Source organism: Euleptes europaea, chromosome 11 (genome assembly GCF_029931775.1).
Source record: "Euleptes europaea isolate rEulEur1 chromosome 11, rEulEur1.hap1, whole genome shotgun sequence".
Taxonomy (NCBI): Eukaryota; Metazoa; Chordata; class Lepidosauria; order Squamata; family Sphaerodactylidae; genus Euleptes; species Euleptes europaea.
Genome location: NC_079322.1, coordinates 52,629,144 through 52,656,200, shown reverse-complemented (window position 1 = coordinate 52,656,200; position 27,057 = coordinate 52,629,144). Strand labels below are relative to the sequence as shown.

The 27,057-nt window shown below is 41.4% G+C and overlaps 1 protein-coding gene across 1 annotated transcript in view; it reads left to right on the top strand.

The window, feature by feature from the left end:
* The window catches only part of AKAP9 (A-kinase anchoring protein 9), a 142,780-nt gene extending 116,338 nt beyond the window's left edge, over positions 1-26,442 (top strand). Inside the window, exons 33-50 of the mRNA XM_056857090.1 lie at positions 21-500; positions 1,675-1,732; positions 3,983-4,104; positions 5,933-6,124; positions 7,018-7,206; positions 8,700-8,844; positions 9,917-10,112; positions 10,745-10,895; positions 13,521-14,189; positions 15,915-16,129; positions 16,510-16,621; positions 18,438-18,614; positions 20,227-20,427; positions 20,857-21,089; positions 21,539-21,624; positions 22,691-22,799; positions 24,879-25,018; positions 25,897-26,442. Coding sequence (XP_056713068.1) covers positions 21-500; positions 1,675-1,732; positions 3,983-4,104; positions 5,933-6,124; positions 7,018-7,206; positions 8,700-8,844; positions 9,917-10,112; positions 10,745-10,895; positions 13,521-14,189; positions 15,915-16,129; positions 16,510-16,621; positions 18,438-18,614; positions 20,227-20,427; positions 20,857-21,089; positions 21,539-21,624; positions 22,691-22,799; positions 24,879-25,018; positions 25,897-25,940 — 3,519 coding nt within the window. The 3' untranslated portion in view covers positions 25,941-26,442. The remainder of the gene's footprint in view (positions 1-20; positions 501-1,674; positions 1,733-3,982; positions 4,105-5,932; positions 6,125-7,017; positions 7,207-8,699; positions 8,845-9,916; positions 10,113-10,744; positions 10,896-13,520; positions 14,190-15,914; positions 16,130-16,509; positions 16,622-18,437; positions 18,615-20,226; positions 20,428-20,856; positions 21,090-21,538; positions 21,625-22,690; positions 22,800-24,878; positions 25,019-25,896) is intronic.
* The last annotated feature ends 615 nt before the right edge of the window (positions 26,443-27,057 follow it).

Sequence of the window (27,057 nt, the reverse complement as noted above, 5' to 3'; positions counted from 1 at the left end):
TGTTCTTTTGTTACGTGTAGGTTAAAGAAGCAAGTGTGATTCGTCTTCAGGAAGAACTAAAGCAAACGAGGGAAAAACTTTGTCAAGTGGAAGAGAAACTTGCAATTTATGTGCAGAAGGAAGAGAGCTCTAACAGATTGGAGAAAGGGTATACCCAAGAAGAACCTGCTGTCAACAGAATAAATGTATTATGTCAAACTGACAAAACAGTACTTGTCAATAGCTGTAACCAAACATTGCAGCTCCATACCAAAAATGAAGAAATCCAGATTGATCTGCATAATGGGTGTTCACCAGAGGAAATTGCAGAAATCATAAGGGAATTCAGTGAAAAAATTGACCAAATGCAAGAACTACATGCAGCCGAAATAATGGATATGGAGACCCGGCATATTTCAGAATCGGAAACATTGAAAAGAGAACAGTTTTTTTTAGTACAGGAATTAACTGAAGAATGCAATTCTTTGAAGGCTGTCATAGAAACCCTGAGAGATAAAGAGGTGTGTACTAATGTCATAAAACTCTATATATATTTTTAATTTGTGTTGCTTCAAACGTACAGTCAAACTTCAGTACTGACAACAACAGGGCATGACATAGGCATACTTGACATAAAGTAGTTAATCACCTGTAACATTAAAAAAAATACAAAAGGCTGTACACTGGGTTGGATCTGGCCAGCTTTTCATTCAATCTCACCAGAGAATTTTTTGGTCATCATAAAAGACCTCCCTTTTCACCAGCAGAAAATTGGTTTGGATCCAACCCTTAGTCTTAAAAGTGGCTTGGTGTTCTAATACACAGTGTTCTCCGTCTATCTGTCTGTCTGTCTCTATATACACACCCACACCCACCCACACATTTTCCAAAATTTCCTATTGGTGTTCTTTTCCCAGGAATTCCCACAAGACTGTGAGGTTTATTAAAAAATTGATACTAGACAGATATATGCCCTAGCCATAACAATTTGTTCACATTCACTGTATATCTGATAGGTCTGCAAATGGCTTCAGAAGTTGCTTTAATATAGCTATTGATTGGGTTTACTTAAGGTTGATGGAGCATTCAGACTTTTTTCCCCCCTCAGTCGCTTTGGATTTGATCAATGTAATATCTACACTATCCTGAACTGCAATAGTGAAAGGCTCAATGAAGAGAGCAAGTAATGATGGCGAAGGAGAACCTCCCTGTGGGGTTCTCCTGCTCTGTACAAAGTGAAATTACAATGCTCCATTAATTGGTACCTGCTCATTACAGTTTGAATATATTTGCAGAAATCTTTTTTTTTTAATTTGCTTGCTTAGGACAGACCATTATTCTGAACAAAATCTTTTTCTGCATCTAACGTGCAGTAGTTATGCAGTAGTTTTTGTTACATCTAAATAAAACCTAAAGATTTCTGTTCTGTCATGCACAGAGCGCATTAAGTCACTGTACTAATTAGAGCAGCATGGAGTTGCATCTTTCTAGGCCAAAATCCTAGAATGCTTTGATTTCCCAACAATCCAGTGACCAAGGAAGAATACAAAATCTTTGTAAGCACCGCTATGGTTGGTACAAGGCTTAAGCATAGAAGTTGCAGCTGTTAGAAGGAAAGCAACTGAGGATATTTGTGTTCACAGAAACCTTGTTAAATAGTGTTGTATTTTTAACCTTTGTGTCTTTAAATTTTAGGGGATTCCTGGTTTACCACAATCTGTATCTTCTAATGCCAGAGATGGTTGCTCTAGTGGTAAGAGACTATTACTCTCTCTTTTAAGAGTACTATCAGTTATGCATATGTAAGAGAAGAAAAATATTGCTATAGCTTAATTAATAAGCTAGTTCAATTTTAAACATGTTTGCTTAGACATTTCATTGATTTCACTGAAATTTCTAAGTGTACTCAGCATTGCAGCTAAGAGTAGCAAAAGGTATGATGGTATAACATAAAATATCAGACTAGCAGAATACTTTTGTATTAGTGGTACTAAAGTTAGTTATTTACAAAAAAGAAATAAGAAAAGCCCTGCTACATCTGCATCTCAAAGCGGTCAGCCAAATACCATTGGGGAATCTCAATCAATCATAGATATGTTTTCCTACTGCCCTTCAAAAACCATCTAATCTAGTGGTCATTACCACAGCATGTGGCAGTGAATTGGTAAGAACTATGTCTCATGTCCTGTATTATATCAAGTCCAGTTTCAAATCAAGTTTTATTAATACGGTCAAATAACCAGTCACATATTAATACTTCAGACTCCTGTATTATATTCTTTTGTCCATTCTGCTGATTGATTTCCTTTCCTTTCCTTTTATCCCTTAGAAGCTCCTTGATCCATTGATCTTGAGCAGCATATATCTAGTGTTTGAGGGATATAAGGACTGAAACAAATCTTGCCACTGTAGCCTTGGGATCCCTATCGCTTAGTAAAAAAGGCATTATGTCAGACACAGAGGCATTAGATTTGTATGTTAAAAGGGGGGAAATATAATGTGATTGAAGTTCCTCGTAAAAGCGGCATTCCAAAAGGGCATGAGCTAGTGAATCGATAGAGCCAGAAGAGCAAGGACAGGTCCTGTCTGAATATGGTATATTCAAAATTCTGCCCTGCATAACCATAGAGGGGTTAGCATTCAATCTAGCTAAACAAAAAGCTCTAGAAAGACGAGGCTGATTGATTTCCATGGGTGATCCAAAGTACAGGTACAAAGGAGGAGAGTGTCAATCAGTCCCTGTACTCATCGCACCTCCCATCTCGCAACGCTGTTGTGCACATATGTTCAGCAATCCATGCCAGAAGGAGGCTGCTCCTCCTCTCGCCAGCAGAAATGCTGGAAGGATCTAATCCACAATCTCCATACCAGTCATGATTTTACAAATCTCTATCATATTACTTTTGTGTGTGTTTTCTTTTGCTAGACTAAAAAGTCCTAAACATGTTATCCATTCCTCGTAAGAAAGGTGCTCCAACCCCTTGATGATTTTGGTTGCTCTTGTCTGTATATTTTGGTTGTTTATGAAGTTTTTGGAGGTATCAGGTGACCAGCACTGTATTCGAAATGCTGTCGTGTAATAAATTTGCATAGAAGCATTGTGATACTGGCCATTTTATTTTTAATCTCCTTCCTAAAAATTCCCAACATCAGTTTTGCCTTCTTCACGGTTGTGTGCATAGAGTTGACATCTTCGATAATGTCCAGTACAACTCCAAGATCTCTTTCCTGAATACTCATAGCCGATTCAAACCCCATCAGCATGTGTATGAAATTAGGAGTTTGCCCCAATTTGCAGTTGAAGGCCAATGCAAATTATTCATTTAGTCTGCTGTTAGTATCTTTATTCTCCTTCAGTACTCCTTTCACATCTTCATCATCTAACAATCCTGTAACTTCTATGGCTGGCTTCCTTGTGCTGTTGTAACCTTATTTTATACTTCTCTAAATATGTCAAAATAAATGCTGTTGGAGAGCAACTGTCTTACATTGTAAGCTTGTATATAAGCTACCGTCTTTCTAAAATTTGCAAAATTAGGATCTGCTTTTATTTTACATGCTGTGAATTTTCCTGCGTAAATATTTACAGTATCAACAAGACACTATTATTATTTACTAGCTTGATTTTTTCTTTATCTCTGAGACATAGATTGAGTTTGTCCTATTTTTGTGTACAACCCTAGATATTTAAAGTTCCACCAATTTTAGCACCACAATGGGGAAATCCCATTGTGATTGAGAGGCTGCCTGTTGTGAGAAGAATTATTTCATTATACAGATTCAGCATTTTTGACACAAGATTAAGAAGGCTCATATAATAATCATAACAACATAATTTAATTAGGTGTGATTGCTGCAAAGACTGATTTCTGGAAAGACTGATTAAAAGTATCATTGTTTTGCTGGGGTTAATCGCCAGGAAAACAATATATGTTGAGTTTGTTGTGATTGTCATTGTCAAAATTTATGATAGCACAGCTTGACTACTTATCATGTATTTTAGACTCTAGTTCAGACTGGAGCCAAGGAGTATATCTTGCACCAAGTCAAGGATCAGATACGGTATCAGAAGAAATAGGAAATGAAGATGAATCTTCAGCAGATTTCCTTCCAAAGAAAATAAAGGTAAAGCAGAACTATTCAGTTTTTAAGTATAAAACAAGGTAATTCTCCTCAAGGACCCTCACATCATATGTTAAGATACACACTATGAACATCAACCTGTAAATATGACTGTATCTGTGTGGGGTGGCATGCCAGTCATTTGATCATTCTTATTGCCTGTTTGTGTGATCATGGTCAAATCTTGTTTGAAGCTAAGATTGGCATTGTGTAGGTGGCGGCTTACCATTTTAATTTCATGTTACTTGTTGCTAAGGGTAGGAGTTGAAGGATTCTATAGCCTTGCTGTAGTTGGGAACAAATTGAGTTTAGCAAAGCTGCACCTACTAACCATATGCTATAACTTTAGGCATCACCAATTAAGAAGACTTTAATTTAAAATAGTTGCTATTACTGTGTTTTATTTCTTTTCATTTATTAAAAAAAATTGAAACTGTAGGCTGACCATGGTGTCAAGGATAAAACCCAAAGGATAAAATCATGTGCATTTATTGAAATCTTATCTAACATAAAAAGTTATAACTATCCATTATGTATTTTTTCATGTTATTCATATGCAGTGCAATCCTAAAGAGAATTACTCCAGTCTAGGCCCATTAATTTCAGTAGGCTTCGACTGAAGTAACTCTGCATAGGATTACACTGATTGTTTCATAGTAACAGTTAACTGATTTGTTTTTTAAATGGCAGAAACATCAGATCTGTTGATGATTTTTAAAAAACCTTTTATGCCAGACCTTTAAGGTTGTTTATTATTATTTTAATGCTGATTTTTTTTTTTAACAGTAGTAGACTAACAGTGCATTCCTGAACTTTTGGCATGCAGGGACGGCGGGGAGGAGGGCCACTGTGGCACCTCCTAACCCGTTTCCCAGATGCCGAAAACTCAAAAAAATCATTTTAAGGCTTTTTTAATGGGCCTTTTCTTCTCATAGAGAACAGCAAGGCTGCACCTGCTAAAAAGCAGCACAGCACCGTTGTTCTCGCCACCGGCATGCCGGGCTGAAAGGGATGCTGGAATGCCTCTCAGAATGCCAGGACTTTACGCCAGTGGGACGCCAGCAGAAAGCCCTGTCGGCGTCCCAGGGTGCGGCTGCCACGGCAGTGCCGGGAGACCGGCATCCGGGCCTCCCCACTGGCATTGGGGCCACTTACAGTGGCGTAAGTAGCCCGGATGTTGGCATGGGGGGGCCCAATACTGGCGCAGCCCCTTCCTTGTCTCCTGAGGATTTTTGTCCTCAGAAGTCAGGAATGTGCTGTAAGATTTACTGAGATTTTAATTTGAAGGTTCTTTGGGTTGGGTACTGTGGAAAACCTCATAGAAGAAGTGGGCAGAGCAGATCTTTCCCTACCTTCCCGTTCCTCTGGGAGTCTGCTGTTTGTCCCAAAAATCCTCTTTTGAGATTTCTCACAGTCAGGGGGTTCTCACTGGTAAGGCACAAGCAGAGGCGGCGGTTTTATTCTATTCCCCCTCCTCACAGTTGCTATTCATACTGTAGTGCATTTTGTTCATAAAGATACCCCTACTGCAGGAAGAAGAACTAATTTGTTCTGTGAGTTTTCCCAAAGATCTAGCTGTCAGGTTTTTACTGGTTGTCTTAATCTGATTATCTTTAGTATTAGTGGTTTTGGCTGTCTTATGTTCTTATGTTTTATTGTAGTTATTTTTCATAGTCGACAACAGTGTTTTAGTATTAGTTTTAATATAAAAGTGGTTACTAAATAAATAAATAGCAGTTCCTTTGATTTATGCAGCAACATAGTGAGATGAGGTATTTGAAATAGTAAACAGTAAATGACAAATTTTAAAAGGCTTTTTTTTAAAAAACAGGGGTTGCTAAGAGCTGTTCATCATGAAGGTATACAGGTGCTGAATCTCACAGAATTTCCCTACAGTGACAGTGATGTACCTTCTCTTAAGCAAGGGGGAGAATATTGGCTGCAAGAACGCAAGGCATTCTTGAGCACTTTTTCATCTTTGAAGGACTTAATTGCTAAAATGCAAGTTCATGGGGATCCTGAGGTAATTATATTTACAAAAACATTATTTCTTCTTTTTTTGCCCTTCAAACACCCCCCCCCCCCCGCAGCATTTTCCTGGGTTAAAAATTTAAAGCCTGTTTGTAACTTAGAATGAATGGTAAAAATAACATAGGCGTTAAGAAGAAATTTAGTTTCCAAAAATATTAAACAAAGCTTTTGTTTTCTCTGGCCCATTTGTGAAACCAGAGATCGCCAGTTTCATGTTCCCTACTTGTACCTAAAACAAATATAAATTGGCCTTGTTTCCGAGGATCAATATTTACGTCATTCTATACATGAAAAAGCATATATCCACATGGCATCCAAATAAACAAAGCTGTCTTTCTAACTGTTAATTGTATTACTTCCAGAAGATTGAAAGGCATTTAACTATAGAGCCAGTAAAATAGAATCAATACATTGATAAGCCAAGGATTTAATTAGATTGTGGCAGCTCTTTAGATTTGCCTAGTATCTTGATTTAGTTCTGTTTTGAAGTCAATTTGAGTTTTCTTTTTTAAATATTATCAAGTTTCCACACACACATACACGTTTATTTAAATATCATTAACAAATGAAAAGCCAAATGATAAGTCTGCTAAATAAAGAAGATGGTGGGATGCATCCTACCAGCTTTTCCACCGGAGAAGGATTCGGGATGGTGGGGGAGTTGCCTTTTGACCATCAAAAGGGCTTTTGCTGGAGATAATGGGACCCAGGTGATGCAAGCCCACGTGGTGCAGAAGGGAAGGGGTGTTAAAAGAGTTCAAGCAGAAAAAAAAACTGGTAGGATCCAGCCAGCTTCAGACAGTTTCAGTCAGATTCAGACATCACAGCTTGACAGTTTCAGCCAGCTTCAGGCATCACAGCTTGACTACATTCATGCCATTGTAGCTTTATGCAGGATCTGAAACTTCAGGAGGCATCTCAGACTGGCGCTCTGAACTTCTGTTTGCTGTCCAACAAGTCTTCCAAAGAGAAAAGGATGTTCTTCTGGCAGCATTTCAAACAGAACTGGCTGAAGGAGGCACCAGGGATGTAATGGCACTTATTGGACAGCTAGAAAAGAGGCTTCTGGAACAGGTGAGATCTGCACAAGTATGCCAGACTGATGATTTTCTATTTGTAAAACATTGATTTTTGAAACGTTCCTTTAAAGAATTTTTATCTCTTTTTAATCTGCCTCAGATTAAGCTAGTAATTTAAAATATAACAAACCATGTTTGTTACTAAAATAAAACCATCAAAATCATTTTAAAAATACTAATCGTTAACTATTGACATTAACAGAAAGGTTACCACACAAAATCAGTAAAATAACCATACAACATACCGTATATACCCGTGTATAAGCCGACCCGCGTATAAGGCGAGGTGCCTAATTTCTCCCCAAAAATGGGGAAAAATTAGGCACCCGCGTATAAGCCGAGGGTTGGCTTATAACCCTTCCCCCCCCCGGCAGGCTTACCTGGACTCCCGGCGCAGGAGCAAGCGGCACGGGCCTGGCGACGGCGGTGGCACAACCGGGCGAGGGCTGGGGCAGCCTCCCTGGAGCTGCAGAAGGCCGCCCCAGGCCGCTCTCGGCCACGAGAAGCGGCGGCGTGGCCGGGCGAGGGCCGGGGCAGCCGCCCCAGGCCGCCAGAAGCGGCAGCGCGGCCAGGCGAGGGCCGGGGCAGCCGCCCCAGGCCGCTCTCGGCCTCCAGAAGCGGCGGCGCGGCCGGGCGAGGGCCGGGGCAGCCGCCCCAGGCCGCTCTCGGCCGCCAGAAGCGGCGGCGCGGCTGGGCGAGGGCCAGGGCAGCCTCCCTGCAGCTGCAGGAGGCCGCCCCAGGCCGCTCTTGGCAGCAAGAAGCGGCGTGGGCCCGGCGGCGGCGGCAGTAAGTTCCCCCCTCCCTCCTCCCCCCTTCCCCCTCCCCCCTCCCCTACCCTACCGTATTGACCCGCGTATAAGCCGAGTTCGGCTTTTTCAGCCCTTTTTTGGGGCTGAAAAACTCGGCTTATACGCGAGTATATACGGTACATCAGTAAAATAACCATACGCAAAGGGAACCAGAGATAACAATCTGATGATATACAAAAGAGGCACCAAACTCCACAAACTGTTAAAAATCAAATGCTACTTTGAATGTTGTGTTTTAGCTATACCATTCAACTTACCTGTCAGAGTCACATCCAAAAGCTCATCAAAGGAAGAATTTCTATAGTATGACTTCTGAAAATGTTTAGCATGTTACTTGATATTGTAAACTATGCAGTAGCCCTCAAAATGTAATTTCCTGCTCAAGTATTTCAGTGAAACGGATTTTAACTACAAAGGAGTGTCTGCCACTAAAGAACATTGGTTTTTTTAACCCAAATCTGCAAATGAAATGTATAAATCTTTATTATCAATCGATGATTTCCTACATATATTGAATTATTAATGTTGGCAATCTATGTAATCAATTCTGTAAGGAACCCAAGATAACTTAGGTTTCCTAAGATATGTCCTTCTTTGTGAATATTGAACATAATTTAAACAATAACCTGGGTCATTGCTTACTGATTAGGTATTCACTTCTGGTTTTGATTTATAACAGGGTACTTATCAGAGAACTGCTGTGGACTGCATTCAGAATGCAGACCGAATAAGTTTGTTAATGGAAGTCAAATGGTTGCATGCCCAACTGAACAACTGGAGAACAGATCCAAAGAGGGAAACTGAAATTGAGCCAAAATGTCAAGGTAACTTGTCTGGTTATACTATGCAGAATCCTTTAGACTGTGACTGCCTTTCTAGGGTTCAGCTGATCAAAATGCTTTATCATGAGTAACATTTTCAGTATATAAAAGTTAAGAGCATAATAAGGACATAGCTCAGTGATAGACTTCATGATGTATATGTTGGTAGAAGGTACTTCTCTGTCAGCAGAAAGTGTGCGTGTGTGTTTTTAATTATTATTTTTGCCCTTCGGCGGTTTTGGAGAGCAGATATAAAAAAGTACCATACTCAAATAGAACACATGACAAAGTTGAAACTATTGAACATATGATCATGGAGTGTCCTATATTTAATGAGCTGAGGGCCAGTTTAATTGCTCCTTTATTTAAAAATATGGAAATGTCCATCAAGGCATCTGGCAGTGTGAGGGCGCAGGTGACGTGGCTATTATCAGATAAAAACTTTTTTTTTACTTTGTCCGAAGCAAGATTTATAGGGGCAATAATTAAATATCGGAACAATTATACTGAGTATGGCATTATAAATAAATTTATTTGCGACTAGTATGCCAGATAAAACAAAGTAAAGTATGGCATTATTATATTCCTTTATTTTCTACTCAAGGCTATAGCTGTATGAGCAGTACTATGGATGGATGGATAATTATTATTTTTGCCAGCTCCTCCTTCTTATTGCCGATCCCTTTTTCATTCCAGCAATCTCCAGGGGGCACAGCACAAAAGCACCCAGTAGCCACTGGGGCATGGAGGGGGGAGGAAGGAGGAAAATTTGCTTACATCAATTCTGCTTCATTTGTGCTAGATAAGATCTAAGTCACGTATAACAACATTATGGGCCTAGTTGGTCTAAAGGCAGTTCCTAAGTAGGCCAGTCCTTGGCACATGGTTAATTCATTCCTTGTGAAGAAAAGCCATTTGACAGTGAAATTTAGGGCTTTGACTGTCTGGGTTGTCATTACTCTTGATGATGACTGTGTCAGATTATGGTCTACAAGTGCTAGCTCGGGGCTTCCTTTAATCATGAAGGATTAATGTTTGCAAAAAGGTCCTTATTATTTGACTATAACCTTTCTAGAGTCGCTGGGGTGCAACAGGGAGATGAAAATAGAGCTCAGTAGCACAAAGGACAAAGCAGCTGAGCTTCAGGAGCAGCTGAATTCGGAGAAAATGATGGTTGTTGAATTAAGGAATGGACTTGGACAAGCGAAACTAGAACTGGAAACAACGCTTAAAGCCCAACACAAGCACTTAAGAGATTTGGAAGCTATCAGGTGAGGTTTTCAGTGGCTGTTTTCTACAAATACTTGAGGACTTGCTGTGTAACCTTTGTTAATATCAAGTAATAGCGAGAGACTTGTACCTGGTCCTGAAAATCATCTCTTTTTTCCCCAGTATAAAACCCATTTTTAGTTCTTCTCTTGCTTTTAGTCATAGCATTAGAAATAACTTCAATTGTTGCTTGTTAACTTTGTCAGTGCAATAGAAAGGCAGAAAAAGGCAGAACAATTCATTCAGGAGTAAACGTAGAAAGTTCCTGCCACAGCTGAAGTCATATGGCAAGGTTGATTATTTTTTATTCGACTTGCTGATCTGTCTAATTTTTGGCAGGACAGAGCTGAATGTTGCAGGGCAGAGCTGCATGCTAATTTTCAAGTGCATGTTCCCAATCCTCTCTTTACCATACAGAGAGAGTAGATAGTTGACCTGGGAGGCAGGGAAAGTGCTTAGCATCCTTTGATGCCCCCTACCAATATCCACCTCCTCGTAACTGTTAGGGGGCAAATGCCAGATATGAGAACCCTATGTTAGTCTTGTAATATATAAGTATAAATAATTGCTTCTATGGTAGGTATTTTTTTCCCAACAATGATCTAAGGGGGAACCTTGTTTTGGTTTCTGTTAGAAATGAGCTTAAAGTAAAAACAGCTGAACTAGACATGCTAAAAGATACACTGGCAGGTGAACAGAAGAAGTCAAGAGAGCTTCAGTGGGTGCTGGAGAAGGAGAAGGCTAAAAAGGAACGCAGTGAGGGACGAGGAAGAGAAGAGCTGGAGGTGAGAAACAGTGGTTTTTAAAATATTCTGATCATGCAGACTGTCGTAGCAGAGGCCCCAATTTTATATCTTGAGCCTTTCATCCTTCTGTGTGTTTGAACTAACACCCAAAGCAGTGTACCAGGATTATAATTGCTCACTTAAAATGTACAGTTTTGTCACAGAAATGTCTGATGTAAAGGATCAAGTTTACAAAAATAAGACATTGTATGAAGGGTGTTTATTACTTAATTGCATACATAAGGCAAGGTAATATACTCATTCTCACAGTATTAACCTCTGTCTGATACTTTTAAAAAAACTAAATTATTTAAAGACTTTCTGGGATAACATTTTATTATTTAAATGAATCAGAACCATGGATTTTATAGCTTTATCAGTATGTGAAGGTACTTACATTCACAGGATTGCCATTGAAATAGTCCTTTAGCATTTTACGGTGTACCTTTGTTATGACCTTAGCAGCCATTTCAAATTAATTAATGGTTATATTAAAGTTAATCTAGAGCTCTCTGTTACCCTAACCTGAATTAGGCTCAGACTATCTTGTTTTGAGGATAAAACTGAGGGAGAGAGAATGATGTTGTAAGCCAGTGGTCGGCAAACTCATTAGTCAACAGAGCCAAATATCAGCAGTACAACGATTGAGATTTCTTTTGAGAGCCAAATTTCTTAAACTTAAATTATATAGGTAGGTACACTGTTTATTAACTTAATAAACTTTAATTAAAGTTTTAAGTCTTAATTAAACTATAGGTACACTGAATAAAACTTGATATCATACTTAATAATGATCTTATTTATAGATAAAATTAAATTGTAAGTAAGGTATCCATAAAATTAAATCATGACAATGACTGACAAACACTTAATGTGAACAATGGCCTTGCATCTCCCCGACCCCCACTGACCTCTCGGTGGCCGCCCTGGCGCATCCCGGCCGCCTCGGCCTCCCGTGCTTGCCTCTCGGCCTCCTCCTCCTCGCCGCCGCCTGGGCTCTTTCCTTCCTTCCCTCCCTGGCCGGCCTGCTGTCCGCCCGTCTGCCCCTCCTCAGCGCCTCGGTCTCCAAGGAGGAGGAGGAGGAAGGCGGAGGGGTGTCCTCCCCCCCCTCCTCTCTCGCTGGCGTTCTCCAGCAGCGGAAGGGAAGGGCAGGCCATGAGGGCAACGCGCTGGAGCTTGCAGGTGAGGAAGGTGGGGGAGGGTGTGTGTGTGCTGGATTGGGGCCTCCCTCCTTCTCCCCGGGGCTTGGGCCAGCACGTTGCAAAGATCCGCCCCCCCCAGGTGCGGCGGCGGCAGCTCTTAAGCTGGCGGAAAGGCAGAGAACTTTTGCAGAGCCCAGCCGGGGCAGGGAAGAGATGCCAGGCTCTCCTCCGCTGCGACGTGCAGCCCCGATCCTCCGCCAAAGGAAGCCAGCCCCCCCCCCGCGCCCTCCACGCCCAGGGAAGATGGCGTCTCTTGGGTGGGCGGCAGCGATCCTGCAGCCCAGAGCCGCACTCAAGGGGCCAAAGAGCTGCATGCAGCTCTCGAGCCGCGGTTTGCCTACCCCTGTTGTAAGCCATTTGGGTCCCCATTGGGGAGAAAAGTGGGATATAAATATCTAAAGTACAATAATTTGCATATTCAAGATTATTACAGTTAAGGAAATAGCTTTTTGTGTTTACGGAAATAGCTGATCAATGAACACACCTTTTATCTAATATCGTTTTAGGGATTGTTGATAATCAGCCTACAAAGGTTTATGTCGTTTTCTGGTCATGGTGTTTCACTGACTCTGATGTAGACTATTTCCCTTGAGCTGGAAGCAATCCAGTCCATCTTATTGAAAATATCTCACTGACACTTGAACTGAACTGCACAGAGATAGTTAGACTGGCCCACACTGCGCTAGTCGTGAGAGAGAGAAAGTAATGAGTATACCTAAGCCTGTGTGGGTTGTCAGTGTACATATGGAGTTACCCATGCTTTTTCCTTTTTGTAGATCACTGTCACAGCAGGTTGTTGCTTTCTGAATATGTGACAATTGAGATATCTTTAGGTTATCAAAAATAAATTTATATTTCATCCCCAGTGCTAGTAATGTGACTTGAAAGTAGGCATCTGAAATGTATAGATGCATTAAAAATATTGTCGAAGGCTTTCACGGTCAGAGTTCATTGGTTCTCGTAGGTTATCCGGGCTGTGTAACCGTGGTCTTGGTATTTTCTTTCCTGAGGTTTCGCCAGCAGCTGTGGCCGGCATCTTCAGAGGAGTAACACTGAAGGACAGTGTCTCTCAGTGTCAAGTGTGTAGGAAGAGTAATATATAGTCAGAAAGGGGTTGGGTTTGAGCTGAATCATTGTCCTGCAAAAAGTAACATTGTTTGCCATTTTGCTCTTGAAGTTACAGTGTACCCTAAATGTGTCGTTTTCATGTTGAAATTGGGGTGGGGAGCTGTGGGTGAAGAAACGTCTGTGTTAATTAAACCCTGGATCAGAACCCTTGGAAGTGATCAAAACCCCTTGGCCAGTGTTTTACCATGTTTAAGTATCAGATTATAAATTGTTTTCCAAGTGACTGGTTTTAGTTCCAGTCACATTTTCATCTCTCTCTCCCTCTCTCCCTCTGGTCTTCTCTTGGTCATGGAAGGATTTGAAATACTCTCTTGAAAACGAAAAACAAAAAGTGATAGAATTGAATAAATATTTGGAGTTTGAGAAGCAGCTGTCAAATGATTTGGAAAAGAAAATCCAATCCCAGGAAACTCTGAATGCGGCCCAGTTGTCGCAAGAGCGCACCTGTAACTCTGAGCTTCAGGTACTCCTAGAATCAGAAAGGTTCAGAGTTCTTGAACTAAGCAGTGCTCTAGAAAGGGAAAAAGAGTTGTGTGCCCAGCTTCAGGCAGCTGAAGAGAAACGGCAGGATGGGACTCTTAAACCGGCTGAAGAATTACTTGGGGATCTGCAAAAACAACTGGAGAAGAAGCATGGCCGTATAGTGGAGCTGGTCAGCGAGATGGAGAGGTATAAATTGGAATCAGTGCAGCTAAAGCAACAGATGGAAAAGGAGAGGCAGATTCAGAGGAAGACTCTGCAAGCCGAACAAGAGGCTAATCTCTCGGCACAGAAGGAAGTGCACGAGCTGGAGTCCAAAGTGGAAGAACTTCAGTGGCAGCTTGGAGAAAACAGACAGCAGGTTCATCAGCTGCAGTGCGAGGAAAAGAAATTGCAAGAAATCATCCAAGGACTGCAACAAGAGGAGCAGAGGAGAGAGGCAGGAGCCAAAGGGGAAATAGCAACACGTCAAAATCTAAATGAGGTAGGGGGCCCCTCAGAATGATATGTCACGTGGAGTTCAGTTTCATTAATCTCTTGATTATGTGTAACTGCTTCCATAATGTTTCACTGACTCATACTCTAAAGAGCTTTAGGCTGGGTTTGTAGCTTTTGTCATCTACAAGCTTGGTAGAGAAATAATGGCTAGGGAACTTTGTAGCTGAGCAAGGCATATGAGGCCCAGAACTTTCAGAACGGTTTTTGTTTTGCTTAGTGCTGTTCCTTAGTTCTCCTATCCTATTGCTACTAAAGCTGCCACTGGCACCAACAGAATGAGCAAGTGCCATATATTCTCCTCATCTTGGGTTCTGCCCTCAATTTATACAAAGGAATGTGGTAGAAATGGTGATACTAGTGGAGGGCAAATTACCAAGGGCCATAGAACATTTGTACATGCACGTAAATGCATTGCATCACAATTATTAGTAATGTCTTCCCATTCTTAATTTTAACACAGGTTTGTTCACATGCAGCTGTGGAGATAGGTTCTTGTCATCTTAGTTTTTTTTTTCTCTCCTTGGGCTGTAAAGATAGGTTTCGAGTTCCTAGTAAGCAGGCAGTACCTATTAGGAGAAGCCTGAGAGGCAGATGAGTAATATTTGTAGTAGTTTGGGATAGCTCTGACCTGGATAGCCCAGGCTGGCCTGATCTTTTCAGATTTCAGAAGCTAAGCAGGGTTAACCCTGGTAAGGATTTGGATGGGAGATCTCCAAGGAATACCAGGGTCACGATGCGGAGGTAGGCAATGGCAAACAACCTCTGAATGTCTCTTGCCTTGAAAACCCCACCAGGGTTCACCATAAGTCAGATGTGACTTGATGGCAAAACAATTTGGGGGAGATAGACCTCAGAGTCCTGTATAGCTTGGCACCTCTCCCCATGTATGTGTGTATAAGGTGCTTCATTTCTTCTAAGTCAGTTGTACAGTTGTCAAGGATCAAATGATTCCCAATCATTTGCAGACTCACACACGTGTCTACCTCTCCCATGGGAGTCATGAGAATGAAATGATCCTGGCTGCAGTGAATGGGAGGAGCTACATTTAAAGGCTCCCCCTCCCCAGACAACTGGATAATTTCTTTCTAGTGGGCCTTGTGTCATAAAATAAGAAAATTAGCACCATCCTTTATCCCTTAGAAGCTCCTTGATCCATTGATCTTGAGCAGCATAAATCTAATGTTTGAGGGATATAAGGACTGAAATAAATCTTGCCACTGACAATGTAGCCTTGGGATCTCTGTCACTTAATAAAAAAGGTATTATGTCAGAGATAGAGGCATTAGATTTATATGTTAAAAGGGGGGAGATATAATGTGATCAAAGCTCCTCATAAAAGCGGCATTCTAAGAGGGCGTGAGCTAATGAATCAATAGAGCCAGAAGAACAAGGACAGGTCCTGTCTGGGTTTGGTATATTCAAAATCCTGCCCTGCATAACCATAGAGGGGTTAGCATTCAGTCTAGCTAAACAGAAGGCTCTAGAAAGACAAGGAGAGTTTTCAGAGAAAATTAGCACCAGACAAATCACTTACTTATTTTGAAAAATGCAGCTTTACAGTTCAATGAGATCACTGGTTAATCCCATTTATAGATTGTATTCTTCAGTGTCACTGTCTAGAATTGTTGTTTTTTTCTCCATCGTTTTAATTAAGAATGAAGTTTCCACAAGTAATTAATTCAAGGCCTTTGCTGCATATTTACCGATACAGGCAACTTGGGATACATCTAATGAGAGGACAAGAAAGTGGGTCTTCCAGCAGAAAATGGGAGTCGCTGAAACAAAAGAATTGTCCTATTCTGCTCTAATTGGCATGGGAGGAGGAGAAGATGCTATCAAGGAATCCCAGGATCTGCAGGCTGCCAGAGAAAAGCTAAGAAATGTGTCTTCCAAGTTGAAACTTCTGGCTAACAAAGCTGCCAACAGGTTAGATTAGCTTTTGCTACTAGCAGTAAATAATGCATAGACTAGTACCTTTTTTTCAATAATTTCAGACACTATGGGCCTGGCTCACACTCTTTGCTGCATTGTGCAGGGGGTTGGACTTGATGACCCTGGTGGTCCCTTCCAACTCCATGATTCTTTGTTTACAAATTGGTTCAGATCAGTTGTGTTAATGTTACGCCAAGCTGCAGTTCAAAATTTGAAGTTGTATCAGTCACGTTGACTTTGGGGCAAAGGCCCTGATTCTTGCTTCAGTCAGGAGCATTAGTTTTATGTTTAGTTTAGACTGTAAGCCTGCAGGTAGGATGTGTTTTTATTTTGTTGTTACACTCTGTATATGACAGGTGTTTTGATTTATTCAGGCTGCCATTTGAAAAAACAGATGATGAAGACTTTGTTGCGATACAAAATGATATTGAAGAAGTTCTGTTGCATCTGCAAATGTTATCTGGTTTCTCCAACCTGGAAGAAGAGGTGAGATTAATGATGAGGGAAATAAAGCTTATTTGAAACATTTCTGATGCAGAAATCAAATATTCTTACTATATTAAGTTATTGTGGAACCATACTGTATTTACTGCATGGGAGCCAGAACTATGAATGCAATATGAATTTGCAAGCTTTGAAAATCTATAAAAACACGATGGCACTATTAAAGCTGAAAGGAAAAACAGGCAACCATTAATTTGTAGGTGGTTTGGAGAGCCAGCATGGCGCCAGCATGGCGCGGCCGACTCTAATTTGGAGAACCGGGCTGTCAAGGAGGTCCGGCCTGCTCTCCAGCAAACCGGTTCCTCCTTGGGTCAAAAGTTGCCAAACTCCCCACTGGGCTTCAGGACTCTCCCTAAAGCACAATGCGGATAGACTCTGCTACCTTGTCAAGGAGACTCTGTCTGCTCTCCAGCAGGCCGATTCCTCTGTAGTTCAAAGTCACCAAATGTTTCCCTAAGGAAACCCAAATTCCTTACTGTGCTCCAGGATTCCCCCTTTGAGCGTAGTACAGGTATTTCGCCACCAGCTCTCAATTCCAAAGGGCTGGCTTTCCCAGGGATGAGCTGAGAGCTACTCTTCCCCAGCCAGTTTCCCAAAAGTCAAAACAAGCAAAAACCGTCCCTGCAGAGTAGAGCTTCTGCCAGGGGAGGCTTATTGCCACAAAACACTAGGTAGGTGGTTTCTCACACACACACACACTCAGGCACTTGGATTTAGCCCTGAGACCCAAAAAAAGGTTTCTCAGACTTCAAAATAAAGTCTATAAGTTTATTTAATAAAATGTGCTCGTTACAGAAAGGAAATTGTTTGTGAGGCAGATAGCATAAAAACAAGAAATCTTAGCAATCTCTAACTTCACAGTAGTTCTTTAAGTTTCAGGCAAAATAGGCAAAGTTTCCAAGAGAGTAACAAATGCAAGGTTTTAGTTGATTTATAGTTACCAAGAACCAGGTCTGGGTCCTAACACGCAGAGCGTCAGTCCTTCCTGGTTGCCAAAAGATGATGATCGCTTGGAGACATGACCAGCATGTCCCCCTCCCCAGCTTCATGATTTTGATTAGAACAGAGTTCATATTTATCTCTCCCATCTCATTGGGTGATGGCCATTCCGCCCAATGAGATGTTGGGGACGCAATAAACTTGTAAGATATTTGGCATGACACCTCTAGGCCTTTTGAAGTTACAGATGTATTTGCATCTCTGCAGCAATACAAAACATCTGGGCTCCTTCAAGCTTTTGAGATGTCAGGCTTCTAACAGGATTGTCACCAAAAGAACAGATAGCTGATTTACAATAGGAAGGCTTTGAAATGGAGCTGCTTTGAAGTGGAGGTGATGGTGCCTCCGGTCTCCACACCTTTCCCCCACCCAAAGTGAGGTGGCTTCCCATGGGAAATGGGAATGGTTTCTCACGGGAATGGTTTGTGAGAGAGCTGGTCATCAGCTCCCAGAGTCTGATATCAAGACATTGAAGACATAGAAGGCCGCAGCCTGAACCAAAGTTTGGTGATCAGAAGAAGAGCAAGGTTGCTTTTCTTTACACGGGCTTGATTCCCCACTTCTCCACATGAAGCCTGTTGGGTGGCCATGGGCTTGTCACAGTTCTCTCAGAACAATATCAGCCCCACCTACCTCACAAGGTGCCTGTTGCGGGGAGGGGAGGTGATTGCAAGCCGCTTTGAGACTTCTTTTGGTAGAAAAAATCGGAATATCAAAAACCAACTCTTCTTCATGTCAGATTTTTTTATTAAGAGTTAAGCTGTTAGTCTCTAAACTCAGCAGTGGTTTTTCTTTCTAGCTGAATTCAGAACTACCACCCTTTAGTTCATTGACTGAACGGTTACTGAAACAAAATGCTGAACTGACTGGATTTGTCAGTAGACTGAGTGAGGAAAAGAACAATTTGAGAAATGTCATCATGAAATTGGAGGAGGAACTTATACGGTACCAGCACAGAGGACCCTGTGGAGATTCTGTATGTTTGTTCTTGATTTGAATTCAGATTATTCTTTAGAGCTTGTTTGTGTAGACAGAATTTTATATATCTTAAGCCCAGGGTGTTGGAATTCTTGTAGCTTAGTAGCCTTTAGAGAAATCGCCATAGTACCTGTTCTTCACAGGCTAGTTGATCGTCCAGACTAACTAACAGAAACATTTTTTGGGCATGCATCCTGTACGTGTTGTATGTGTTGTGATCCTTTATATTGTGTCACATTCTTGTCAGCTTACTTTTGGTGGAGCTGCGATTGCTTAAGCAGCCTACGTATTTTACTTCACAGTTAACCTTCAATTTTTATCCCAAACTGCTGTTCATACCGATACATCAATTCCTCCCCCCCCCCCACACACCAATGATTTTTGTCAAGCACAGGGGTGTGCTAAGTTTTACCTCACAGTTTAGTAAGTGCTAAACACCTTTCTGCTGAATAGTGTAGAACTGACAGGCTTGGAAAGAGGTGGTCATATGACCCCTCTCGAAGAAGGTATCTGTCGTGGTGCAGGCAAGGAGCGAGGGCTGGAAGCGTAGTCTGGGGAACAGTCCAAGGTCATTCACAGTTCAGGCAAAGTCCAAGATCTCAATACCGGCAAGGGAAGTCCGAGGCTTTAGTCAAAGCCAGTCCAAGAAGTCAGGATACCAGGAATCCAAAGGATAGCAGGGAAACAAGGCCGGTACACAAGGAGGTTGGTGACAAGTTGCTTGCACAACAGCCAAGCCTAACTGATGGCTTAAATCCCTTCTCCTGCTGCTGTAGCAGAGCCAGCTAATGCTGTTTAGGCTGAGTTCACAGGTGGTGCTTCAGCCCTGCTCTTTCTCATCACTGCTACTGAGGAGGTTCCTCTGTAAAGCCTTCAGTCTAGCACTCTGCCTTCTCTGCTGCATTGCCAGATGGACCTGTTTTCTTCTCTGCTCCAGTGGCCTTGGCGAGGCCTCTGGAGACACTGCATGTTGCAAGGTGTCAGGTCCAACTGGAGTCCTTGAGCTGGCAGGCTGCAGGCACGGTGAGTCATCTCCTGACTTTGGCTGATCCTCTATTCTGGCAGGCTGTAGGCCCTGTGGTTGTTCCTGGGGGACTTCTGCCTGAGGATGTCCCTCTGTTCTGGCTTCTATTTCCCCTTCGTCAGAGGAGGTCTCTGCAGGCTGACTCATGACAGTATCCCTGAACCCCACTGTGACTAGCCCAAGGTCACCCAGCAGGCTTCTGCCCAGTGGCCATCATTCTGTTTTTGAGCAAGGTGCTTGAGTGGGGGGTAGCAGTCTCCAGGCTGGAATATTTTTGTGTTGGGCTGGGATTTTAATGCCTGCCTCCCCGAGGCCCACAAAGATTTCCCATATGGTTTAATAGACCCGTAAATTTTCAAATATTTGAAAAAAGAAGAAAAAACTCCATATTGGTATGGAATTTGGATTTTTTTTTCAAATTTTCTGAAAGTTTTTGGATTAATTAAAGCCAAATGCGAAAAATACCGGGGGCGGGGGGAAATTGGTGTGCACCCCTTCGTGCGAACAGAACCCCATTTATTCTGATACAGTCCAAAACTTATTTGGGGCTTACTTTTCATGTTTCTTTTTAAAAAAAATTCACAAGTCTTTTAGACCATCACTGTACAATGGAGGAAATATCGATGTGCTTGTTGCTTCGGAAAGAGAGATCTGGAACAGAGAGAAATTGACTCTGCGACAGTCCCTGAAACAGTCGGAGGCAGAGCTGGTCAAATTGAGAGCAGAGTTAAGGAATGAGGCTTTTCTGAGAGAATTGGGATCGGATTCAGAAAATGCTGCATTAAAGGTTGGAAGCTACTTTCTTGGAAGCTACTTTCTGATATCAAAGACTGGTCTTGTCCGTCCCCCGTTCCCCCGGGTAAACTGAGATGAAACATTCAGAGCCCAAAACAGTACCTTTATTGCTTCCACTTAGTTTTGCCAAATGTGCAATATCTTTTTTTTTCTTTCCATTGCGGCTTTTCTTTTGAATAAATAAAATTCCAAGGGAGGGAGGATGCTACAAGCAGGGGATAGTCTCCTCCCCTTACCAGCCAAAATATGGAGCTGCTGCCCCCAAGCTATAATTGCTAAGGGAATGTTATCTGCAAAGACACTAGAAGCGGGGGGAAATGAACTGCATAAGTGGGGGAAAATGAACTTCATATTTATACACCAGGCTTAACTTGCCATGTTTCTTTCTTCATTATTATTATTATTTTCCTTTCCATTCTAGAGAATTTATGGCAGATACTTGAGAGCAGAGAGTTTTCGGAAAGCTCTCATATACCAGAAGAAATATTTGCTGCTCTTACTGGGTGGGTTTCAGGAGTGTGAAGAAGCCACCTTATCTCTCATTGCAAGGATGGGCGGGCAGCCTTCCTACACAGACCTGGAGGTTATTACACGCCGTCCAAAGGGTTTCACACGATTCCGGTCAGCAGTTAGAGTGCTAATCGCAATTTCAAGGTATGGCTTGTATGATAGGAACCATGATCCACATTAAGAACCAAAACCACAAAGAGAACCATGATCATGTGCAGTAAAATGATTAAAATAAGGCATCTGCTATATTTTACATCTGAGCCACTGTGCATTTGCTAAAATATTCATCATTAAATGAAGTACAAATAGATAGCAAGGAAAGGCCTATGATCTGCACACTCATACCTATATCTTGCAGAACAGTGTGCTGAGTAATCATGATTTGTTTCCTCCTCTAAATGTCAAGGTTTTTAAATAATATTGTTTCATTTCAGTATGACTTACTTGTTGTATACGGTTTCTATCGGTTCACAGAAACAGCCGCATCGTCTGAAAATTGTATCAGTATAAAACAGATTGCTTGAGAAGCAACCATATTGGCATGTTAGAAGTAGAAGCAAGTCACCATTTTCCCCTCTTGTTTTACAATGCAGAATGAAGTTCCTCGTTCATCGGTGGCATCGAATTACTGGTTATAGTTCAGTGGGCACCAGCAGAGATGGTTTTAGCCAGAGCACAGGTACATAAAAGGTTAATGAACACATCTTCTGAGGTTAGGCATAGCAGTCCAGAGACTAATGTCCTCTTCCTTCTCAGAGCTGAATAAATTTGCTCCTGTGAATCGGTATACCTTGTCTTAAATAAAATCTCCTTTTTTGTATATAGTATCATGTAGAGAATTGGTTGAGTGTGGTATGAGGAGCTTGTGTGGTGAAGTGGTTAGGGTCTGTGAGATCCCACACTGCTGTGTAAGCTTGCTGGGTGACCTTGACCCAGTCACACACCCATTGAGAAAAAAGGTGTGGGTATAAATGAAGTAAAATTTACAATAAATGTTGAGGAGGTAGAAATGTGGTAGCTTTCTCTAAAGAATTGGTCTGCAGCTGGAGAGTTTCAGCATAGAACCAGGCCATGATCTTACCTACAGTGGGCCATGCCTGTAGCATCAGGACATGGGAGACCAGAACAAGCATGTGAGGGGCCCAGGTTCAGATTCCTACTCTGCATTGGAAGCTTGCTGGGTGACTGTGGGCGAGTCACTTCCTCCCAGCCTAACTTACCTCACAGGGTTGTTGTGAGGCTTGGGCTGATCTTGTATCAAAATAAACTGAACTGTTGTGAGGGTAAAATGGGAGAGAGGAGAATGATGTTGTATAAAATGCTTTGGTTCCCCACTGGAGGAAAAAAGCCCAAGGTGTACAAATATCTAAATAAATCTTGGAGGATGTGAAAACAGATCCTTTGAGCCTGTAATAGAATTCTGATACTGTGAATTTTCATTTTTCTGGGGACTTTGCAACTTTGTGTTTCAGCACTGACAACGCTACAATGTTGTGTTTTGAAGGGCAGAACCAGGGAGACCCATCCAAATATTACTATTTTGACGTTCATTTGCAGGGTCCCAGCCTTCATGGCTGTTATGTACTTTTGAATAAATTAAGTTCTGCATTGAGTATCAGGCTATCAGTGTCAAGATATTGTATCTATAAACTATAGGAAATGTTCCTTGAAAGTAATTAATAGGCCAAATTGAGTTTTTGCTTATCTGTAGCACACAGTTAATTCTTTTTTTATTATTTATGTAGGCAATGAGCCATCAGGCGGTCTCGAGCTCTATGGAGAACAGAGACATTCTTCTTATCGATCCAGATCAGAACTCGAATCTCTCAGATCTCCTCTAAGCTATCAACACAGGTAAATTACAATTTCTGTTAATTTTTTTCCACAAGTAGAAAAGTTGAGCTGCTAAAACAAATCAGAACTTATTGTGACCCTCGCAGTATGTTCAGAGGCAGCTCATTCCACCCCCCCCCCAAGTACCAGATGCTAGGGACAAAAAAAAAAAGTTATTACCCCAATGCTATGCTGTGCTAGGTGAGCGCTCCACAGGTGTACTGTTTTATGACAGTAATAAGGCATCTTCAACATGTTACTTCTTTCTCTTTGTAATAGGTGATACATTTATTTGTTTAAAATATTGCTAGGCCACCTTTCCACCCAATTCAGGGTCCCCCAAGACAGTCAACATTAAAACATTTAGAGACATGAAAGAGCATTTAAAATACAAATGTGTATAAAATGTTTAAAACAATTTAATATTTTATGTGTTTATATTACATTTTATTTTACACATAAAAACACAGAAATGGGGAAGAGGGCTAATCAGTTAGTGAAGGAATACCAAACCAAACAGTCTTCACCCACTGGCTGAAGACAAGGATAGAGGGAGTTCCAAAGGTTCGGTGCCACAACCTAGAAGGCCCTTTCTTTGGTTGCCACCTGTCTAGCCTCAAGTGGTGGTGTCATCATAAGCAAGACCTTCAAAGATGACCAAACTAGGCGGATAGGTTCATATGGGAGTAGGTGGGTTAATAGCCATACTTGTGGACATTGATTCTTTTGCAGCTTCCATTTATTTCACATTGTCAGACTTTATGTTCTGTGTAAGGCTCATTGGTTCTTAGAATAAGTTCTTTCAGAAATTTTAAGAAAATGTTAAGTGCACTTCCTAGATATATTTGCCAAGAGTATAAGAACCCCACTGACCAGCATTCTTTCCAGTATGTACCTTCTTATAGGCCTATTTTAGGAATGCATTAGCATGGTTTTTCTGCAAAGGCTTGAACAACTTTCTCATTAGCAAAGATATTTGGGAGCTGGAAGGTAGATACTGCCTTAAGGGGATGCAGTGAAAAACAGGACATATCAAAAAGCGGTGGAATGCATTGCCTTAGAGGGTGGTGGAGTTCCCATATCTGGAGGTCTTTAAGCAGAGGCTGGATGTCCATCTGTCGGGAGTGTTTTGATTGTGGGGTCCTGCATGGCGGAGGGAGGGTTGGGGTCACTGGGGATGTGGGGGGAGAGATAGTTGTTAATTTCCTGCAGGGGGTTGGACTAGATGACCCTGGTGGTCCCTTCCAACTCTGTGATTCTATGAAAAAGTGTATTCAAAATGTTTGAGGGATTGAAGCGCCTTCCAGCATGGTGTAGTGGTTAAGAGCGGGTTTAGTTCCCCACTCCTCCATATGAGCAGCGGACTCTAATCTGGTGAACTGGGTTGGTTTCCCCACTTCTACATATGAAGCTGGGTGTCCTTGGGCAAGTCACAGTTCTTCTAGAGCACTCTCAGCCTCACCTACCTCACAAGGTGTCTGTTGTGGGGAGAGGAAGGGAAGGAGATTGTTAGCTGGTTTGATTCTCCTTAAAAGGTAGAGAAAATCAGCATATAAAAACCAACTCTTCTTCTTCCTTTCAAGTTAAAGCTAACATGTGTGTAGCTTTTTAGTTTAGAAAACAAAATGTGTAAAGGATTGAGAGTTTATAATACTGGTATAGAATGAAACCATTTACCCTCTCTCAATTCTTGAACTAATGCATGTTCAGCCAAAGAAGCTGACTAGCGGTAGGATCACAAGGTTGTGATGTCTACTAGCTTAGTGTTTTTTGTTTTTAAGGATTGGACAGTTTCATAGGTCTATCAACAGTGACTAAACATGACAGCTAAATAGAGGTTTCTTTTGAATACCAGATATACGGGATGGGCAATGTGGCAGCTGTTTCCTTCATGCCTCGTTTCTGGCCCTCCCGGTGGCACCTGATTAGCCACTGTAGTAAACAAGATGCCAAATTAGATGGAGCTTTGGTCTCATCCAGTGAAGGTGCTCTGCAGATTTGTTTGATTGGCAGCTTCTTGTACGATGACGTGCACTGAAAGCACTTTAGAACAATGCCTTTTCACCGATACCTTTTTCCTTGCTTCTCTCCATCTTCAAGGTACCAGGGGGTCCCTACTGACTTAAGCCCAGTTTCCCTTGCATGTTCTCAGCTACAGAATTATGATCCTGATAGAGCATTAACTGATTATATCAATCGTCTGGAGGCTCTACAGAAGCGCCTTGGAACTGTACAGTCAGGTAAGTATTGCTGTATTTAATGGCTGTGCTTTGGTTTAATTTAGTTTCACTTTCTTTTAAAATTAAATATTTTATTATACATAACAAGAAAGACATACAACCCAGTAACACTCTAAACACAAAACCACACATACAGTATATCAAACCTTCCAAAGAGTGCCGTGCAACAGCTACTTTCTGTAATAAGAACTAGATAAGTAGAGATATCTAAATTAAAAAGCCATGTTGTAAAGTAACTCCAATATCCCTTAGTTGAAATATGCTATCACACGCCTACTTGTTAATCTGCTGTGTAATGCCTGCTCATGATTTTCTTTAAGTACACCTATTTTCTAAGCAATATATTTAAGTTGTCTACAATAAGTAAAATTACACTTTTACTGTATACCAGTTTAGCATGAACATCAAGTAGATTATTTTCTGGGTTGCTGTTTCCTGCTTAAAAGCAATTTTAAAATTGCTTAAAATTAAACGCCTTTGAGATCTACACTATTTTATACTTGAATAATCAATCAATTATTATTTTCACTTTTTTAAGTTAGCGTCTGACCATTGGCTTGACTGTCTAGTAACTAGTTCATTGTAGAAGGCATCTGATTACCAGTGGTTATTTTATAATGATTTTGTATTTCTTTCTGAGCCAGCATGGTGTAGTGGTTAAGAGCGGTGGACTCTAATCTGGAGAACCAGGTTTGATTCCCCACTCCTACGCATGAAGCCTGCTGGTTGACCTCAGGCAATTCAGAGTTCTCCAGACTCTTTCAGCCCCACCTACTTCACCTGGTGTATTCTGTAGGGAGAGAAAGGGAAGGCGATTGTAAACTGGTTTGAGACTCCTTAAAGGTAATCAGGGTATAAAAACCAATTCTTCTTCACAGCACCAACTTCATACGCACAACTGCACTCTGGTATCAGAAGATAATCTTGCAACATCTTCACCTCTGGTAGTGACATCAGATAAAATGCCTTCTGCGAATCTGTGCTGCTGTGCTTTTGTATAATGTGTATATTGTGGGACCAACATGAACACAGCTCAATGATTGTATGCAGTTCACCTTGCGGCACCTCCACACTGACTGGAACTTATGTACATAGGCACTTTTTGTGGTCATTCAAGCCTGATCATTAAATTACATGTATATTTGTGGAATGCTAATTTAAACAATTAAATTATTAAGAAGTGTGTATTTATCAAATGGATGAGAGGATGAAACTTTATGTACTGAGATTGCTGAATGCGTAGTTATAAGTGCACAACACTTTCTGATAAGGCTACTTGAAGGACTTTTCATGATTTTATTCTATTTGCTACTGGCACCGCAGAGAGAAATATCACTTGTAGAGACCTATTTTTGTAAAGGTAGAAGTTTTGAATTTTATGGGTATTTTGTCAAAGTACTGAAATAAAGATTTCATCCTTTTAATGCTCTCGTGTTTTAAGTAGGGTACATTTTGTGGGTAAAGCAAATTTGGAAGTGTGCAAGGGAGGGGCTGTGATGGCTCATGCCTTTAAAAAAATATTTTCACTAATACCCCACACTGACAGACAAAATCAGTTAGGATTTGCAGTCCTTTGTATTTTGATTATTTACATAATCGCAGTATACTTCTAGCCCCACCAGAAGCAGTTTTGTTTATACACTATTTTCTGTACATAAAACCTTGGTTTGTATTGAGCTTTTCCTGAGGAAATGGATCACTCCAAATAGAAAAGTTATTAAATACAGGCACTCTGGAAAAGCCTTAGTAGAGCGAACACTAATGTAAGCTAGTTGCTCACCACTTCTGAAAAAAAGGCATTTGTTCATATATGCCTGAGAAGATGGTAAAAGGAATTTACCACCGCAGCTGTAGGGAATGTCATACTAAAAGGCGGCCGGGGGGTGGGGGGTTGGCATTGCCTCAGCTTGGAACTGCAGGAGGAAGGCAGGAGCCCCTCTCCTCTGTGTCATGGTCCCAAGCTGAATTAGGCCACCGCAGACTTTTTAAGGTTGGACCCCACTTGTTAACAAATGTATTGTGTGGTTTGGCCCTTGAAG